The sequence below is a fragment of the Kogia breviceps genome, chromosome 3, assembly GCF_026419965.1.
Source record: "Kogia breviceps isolate mKogBre1 chromosome 3, mKogBre1 haplotype 1, whole genome shotgun sequence".
NCBI lineage: Eukaryota > Metazoa > Chordata > Mammalia > Artiodactyla > Physeteridae > Kogia > Kogia breviceps.
In genome coordinates this window covers 71,688,692-71,694,708 of record NC_081312.1, presented here as the reverse complement: position 1 = coordinate 71,694,708, position 6,017 = coordinate 71,688,692, and the positions used below count along the sequence as shown (strand labels likewise).

Below are 6,017 nucleotides of genomic sequence, written 5' to 3'. Positions count from 1 at the left end.
AGGTTAAGCAAGAAACTAAATCATTGAAAGGTGGAATGTGCTTGCATTATAAAATTAGAACTTCCGAACCCATTCCGTTGCTCAGTTTTCAAATTCATAAAATAAGAAGGATACTTGGCTTTCATTACAAATTTAGTGTGATCATTTGGAAATAAAAAATTTGAATTATGAATCACATGAAATCCTTCAAATGCAAATATTTCAAAATAGCAATATTGTCGGGCACTTTATGAGGCAAATTAGAAAGATAATGTCTCAAAGCCAAGATTTTGAAAAAAGCAATTAATTTGTATTAATTACAGATACATACCAGTCAAAATATTGTTTATTATTCAGTATGCGTTGGAGGTTAGATATTATTAGATTTTTATTAAGCATGTATTTATTAAGCAATAATATATATTTTTTCAACCTATGCTATCTTCTATGAACAAACCATGATTTGTTATCCGAAAGATACAGCTGTAACTGTGCTACTTTAGGAAAATAAATAAGATCACCTCCCTGTGTCCCCCACTCCTCCTTTCCTCTCTCCCTCCTTCCCTTTCTTTCTTACTCCTTCCCTCCTTTTATGTCTTCTTTTCTTCTCTCATCTCGTCTCTATCCTTTTCTTTTCCTTTCCTTTCTCTATCCCACGAAATGCCCATGTGCACAGGCATGATGAATGCCTCATCCTGTGAATAAACTGGCAGCGTTGATCTACAGCTGTATGCAGACTGCATCTTTCTTCTAAAGCTGCAAGGCACACAGTTAAACTCAAATCTCAGAGATGGCAGCACCTAGATTGCAGTACAAATTGGTATGACCAACCAGACCCAGCAACGATCGATCTTCATTCTTCCTGCCACCCTGTAAACTGAAACCTTTTGTAGCAAGAGGTAACTAAAATTCTGAAGTCAGACTTGCAATAAAGGAAAGCAGCAACTTTAAGATTGGACTGAAATATCTGACAGCTCTCTGAAACAAAACAAAAACAAAATGTACCCAGGTTTCAGTTACGCTCTATTTGGTTTCTTTTCTTGTTAAATAAGTGCTGGCATATAACTCATTAGACACCTTATGGGCAGCCCCACAAAGATGTGGGCAGTACAATTTAGAGTAAATGGGAGGTGTATAATTCAGCATTTACGCTTCTGGATAAATCAGGTTTCAGCATATGAGATTTTTGCCATATACTTCAAATATTCTTATTTCCCTAGCTGTTGGCTCAAATTTGAATTTAAACAGGCATATAAACAATACATGGGGAAAAAAATCCCAAGTTTTTCTATAACAATTTCCATTAATAATGAAACCTTGTTTGAGGCAGGCAGTAAAGTAAAACTAGAGAACTTGTTTCCCTGATTAATTCCTTTACTTTGGATGTGGACAGGAGAACTGCATCCAGGAGGCTCAAACCAGAAGATCATCCGTTTAGTCCATTCCCAGGTGATTCTAAAATATTTTTACTTACTCTTGGAGACATTAAGTGTTACTCAGAGAATGCATTTTTAATAGAGAGGGCTTCAGCAGATTCTCTTTACTTGGTATCTCATCATTTCTGACCTGCGGATGGCCTTTCCTAACACGATGTACCCAAACCCAGTGATCACATGTCTCCAAGAGTAAATTGACCTAAGTCTCTTAAATGAGCAGGCAGGGGAATAGAGGTGGCTGCAAATTTTTCTTCTGTTGAGAAAAACAAAAACAAACTAACAGAAACTAAAGTATCTCTTATTTGAGAATCACTTCTTCTCCCTCAAAGGCAATCAGAATGTTGCAGAATGTGATTAACATCCACCGTTATCAAAATGAGGTTCACCATTGAGTATCAACAAGCAAAATAAAACAATAACATACTGTCATTTGCCAACTAAACTGCCAAAGATTTACAAATGAATAACTAATTTACTCAGTGCTAGTAATGTTATGATGGTACTAACATTGCTACCTGTAGTAGAATATTGGCAAAAAATAGTAGGAGCCATTCTCCAATCTGAATATATACCCCTGGCAACATGACTTTGCAACTCCTCTCATCAAGAGGTGGAGTATATTGGCCCTCCTCTTGAATCTGGGCTGGGCTTGTGACTTGCTTTGACCGACAGAATATGGTAGAAGTGATGTTTGTGCCAAACATAAACTTATTTTTATGTCTGCATAGAAAATCCTGGAAGGCTTTCTCTCTTTTTCTGCCATTGGCACGGTAGAGAATCACCTGTCACTGCTCCTTCAGATCACTCGTCATTACCTTACTGAGTGAGGGAGCCTGTTATTAAACCCATTCTCATCCTTCTGATCCAGGTTAAAAATATTGGTTTCTCCTATTTTCTCTCTGAGAGGCCGATTTCTATTGCTTAATTCCAGGTACAGCTTACTTTTCGAATAAACTTTTTAACCAAACCCTATAATTTGTGCAGGGCCAGACTAGGATGGGGTAAGTAAGGCAAGTGAGGCCCTAATCTCAGCTGCAAAATGTAAGAAGGCATCAAAAACACATTTATCAAAAAAGTTATTGTTTAATGCAATACTTCAAAAACTTGAAATTAATGCAAAAATTGAACAAAATAGCAAAATTTTAGGTAAAGACAGGATGAGTGCAAGACCACATAGCATAATCTTTGGACTAAGTACATCTAAATTCCATGTCTTAATTTTGCCACTTTTTACTGTAAGACCTTGGCGGATTTATTTACCTTCTCCAAATGTGTTTTCTCATCTATATAATGTAGCTACTACTTTCATTGGTCATTTAAAAAATTAAATAAGATGAGCCATCCAAGTGTTTAGCATGTCCTTATCACATTACTACTCAGTAAATGTACTGATTTCTCTTTTTGTTCTAGGTGTGTATTTTTTCATTTTGAAGCTTATCATTTACTGAGAAAATCTTTTTTGAGTACCTATCAATGTTCTTGGGATTGCTCTTGGCAGTGTTTTTGATATTATGCTATAATGGTAAGCAAAAACAGGCATGGGCCTTGAGATCAAGGAGCTTACATTCCCATGGGAAAGATAGACATTAATCAAATAATCACAAACTCACATTTAAAAACACAGTGTGATAAGTATATAATGGAGGGATTATATGTAATTAGGCAATACTTCCTGCGTAAGTGCCAATCTGAGATATGTACACTAATAATCAGGTGAAATGGAGAGAAAAGTAGCATTCCTAGATAGAGAATGGTCCTTTGCAAATGGTTGAATAAAGGAGTGCTTGAAGACATTGGGAGAGGTCAATAATGTCAGTTGCTCTAAGAATGTCCATTTCATTGGTCACCTTAGGGAGAGCTATGACTCTATGTTTGACTTAAGTGAAGAAAGAAAGGGAGATGACAAATGGACCTATGAAACAGCAGTACTTCTATTACAGAGAGTGGTTTATTTTGTTGTTGTTGTAGTTGTTTTTTCCCCCCCAGAGTTCTAGACAGAGATAGGATAGGAAACAGAAGGAACGTTTTCCTTTTGTTGCTTGTTTGCTGAGGAAAGAGGCTTGATAATGTTTAAAAATCACAGCAGGAAGTTTTCATACCAGAGGGAGGGATTAAATATACAATGGAGAGGAAAAGTAATCAATTCAGTCAAATGCTTATGAGGGAAGAAGGGAATAAGTTTCAAATCACCATCTGTAGACAGGTGGAGAGGTAATAAATCCCCAGTTATGATGCAGAGAAGGGTAGGTGGTTGCAAATATAGGTGATTTGTGGTGGGGTGTGCAGAGACAGAGAACAGATTTGCATCATAAAATCAGAGGTGTCCTTTTCTCATTATCACTCTCCTGTGATCATGTAGTGAGTTCAGTGTCAGACCCAAGTACAAGAATGCAATCTCCTGTATACCATTCTGCCAAGTGACCAGGGGCTTCCCTTGGTCTTCGAGTCATCCAGTGTGGAACTGGTAAGGAGACTCCCCATGAAGTAGTCATGGTGGCAAAGGAAAAATTCCTGGCATTTGTAATTGTATTCATTTTCTATTGCTGCTGTAATAATTTACTACAAATATAATGGCTTAAATAAGACAAATGTATTATTTTACTGTTCTGTAGATTAGAAGACTAACACAGATCTCACTAGGCTGAGATCAAAATGTTGGTGGGTTGCATTCCTTTCTGGAGGCTCTAGGGAAGAATTTATTTCCTTGCCTTTTCCAGCTTCTGGAGGCTGCCTGCTTTACTTGCCTCATGATTCCCTTTCTCTATCTTCAAAAACCAGCAGTATTGGCCAGGATCCTTCTAACACTGCCATCTCTCTGGCTCTTTCTTTTAATTGTCTTATCGACCTTTAAGGACTCTTGTGATTGCTTTGGGCCCACCTGACTAACTCAGGATAGTCTCCCTATTTTAAAGTCAGTTGATGAGTAACTTTAATTGTTTCTGAACCTTAATTCCCCTATTCTCATGGATCATAACTTATTCACAGGTTCTGGGGATTAATATTTGAACAGCTTTTTATTCATTTTTTTTTGAAGGGTTGGTTATTCTACTTATCACAGTAATGTAATGGTAGATTGTCTGAGACTTTGGGTTCAAACTGTGCAATATTTCTTTTTTTTTTTTTTTTTTTGCAGTCAATAAGAAATGTACTTGTTTTAAAAAAATCCAAATGCTGGCATTGTCTAGAAAAATTTAACAGGTTTATTTATAATTGTTATAAAGTTGAACTGCTGAAACTTGTTCACTGAAACATTTTGACTTGCATTAATGCTTTATGTCCCCTCATTTATATTAAAAATTCACACACAAATGAAAATGGAAAAACTGCCAATACCTGATTTCTGTCCCCTATTTTTCCACCTGCAATCATATACTTAGGTACCTTTTGACCCCACGTGGGGGCGGGAATCTAACGTTCAGTACTACCAATAACAGGAAGATATATATTTTTTTTTTTTAAAGAATGAAATGCTTCCCGTAATAGTGGATTCTTAAGCACGTTCTCCACGTATGCGGCGTGCTAGCTGTATGTCTTTTGGCATAATTGTTACACGTTTGGCATGGATAGCACACAGGCTGGTGTCTTCAAAAAGGTCAACCAGATAGGCCTCACTTGCCTCCTGCAAAGCACCAATAGCTGCAGTCTGGAAGCGCATATCTGTTTTGAAGTCCTGAGCAATTTCCCGCACCAGACGCTGGAAGGGAAGTTTGCCAATCAGAAGTTCCGTGGACTTCTGATAACGTCTAATTTCACTGAGTGCCACGGTGCCAGGCCTGTAACGATGAGGTTTCTTCACGCCTCCAGTAGAGGGCGCACTCTTGCGAGCGGCTTTTGTAGCCAGGTGCTCACTTGGTGCTTTACCACCGGTCGATTTGCGGGCAGTCTGCTTTGTACGAGCCATGGTGTAGAGACCTCCTTACTTACCCCCCTTCTCCTTCGGCTGGAGCTCAGTGAGCTAGAGGCGGCGCTGGCGACAGAGAGCGACATTGGCGCGGCGGCGGCAGCGAACACAATTGAAAGATGGCTGACACCGAGTCTACCCTCAACACACCTTTTTCTTTCATGAGGTCTCTTGACGCAAGTGCTGAGAAGGCAGCCTGGTCAGCTATCACAAACTCAGATCCAATATTTCCAGGCATTTAAATGGCAACAATTGCAGGGTCTTTACGATCACTTATCTAGCACTTCTGAGTAGCAAACCCCTTCTCAATCAACTCTTCTGACTTGAGATCCTAGTCTTCTTCTCCACTACTTTCAGAACTTCCAGCCCCTCTATATTATTCCACAAGAACTCTTTGCCTTCCTTGGCAGTCTCCATAGATTACAAATCAGACTAAATGGTACTTAGGTGATTAGAAAAACTGTCTTCCTCTTTCTTGAAACCTGTGAGATCTCTGTCATTTGAAACCCAGTGATTTGGCTGTCCACAACTTACAAAGGAATAAATAAGGATAGGACATTGGCATTCTGATTCTGCCCTGGGGAAGTCATCATCCCTCACACCTATATCCAGAATGGGTTGGGCTTCCCTGGTGGCGCAGTGGTTGAGAATCCGCCTGCCGATGCGGGAGACACGGGTTCGTGCCCTGGTCCGGGAAGATC

General features: G+C 39.0%; 1 protein-coding gene across 1 annotated transcript; it reads right to left on the bottom strand.

The window, feature by feature from the left end:
* Positions 1-4,903: 4,903 nt before the first annotated feature.
* Positions 4,904-5,420, bottom strand: LOC131752734 (histone H3.3A-like). Its single transcript, XM_059057373.2, has one exon. The coding sequence runs from the start codon at positions 5,314-5,316 to the stop codon at positions 4,906-4,908; it is 411 nt and encodes a 136-aa protein (XP_058913356.1). The 5' UTR covers positions 5,317-5,420; the 3' UTR covers positions 4,904-4,905.
* Positions 5,421-6,017: the final 597 nt, after the last annotated feature.

Bases quoted from the DNA above. Each gene is read 5' to 3' on its own strand.
- LOC131752734 (XM_059057373.2), bottom strand. From the start codon at position 5,316: ATGGCTCGTACAAAGCAGACTGCCCGCAAATCGACCGGTGGTAAAGCA.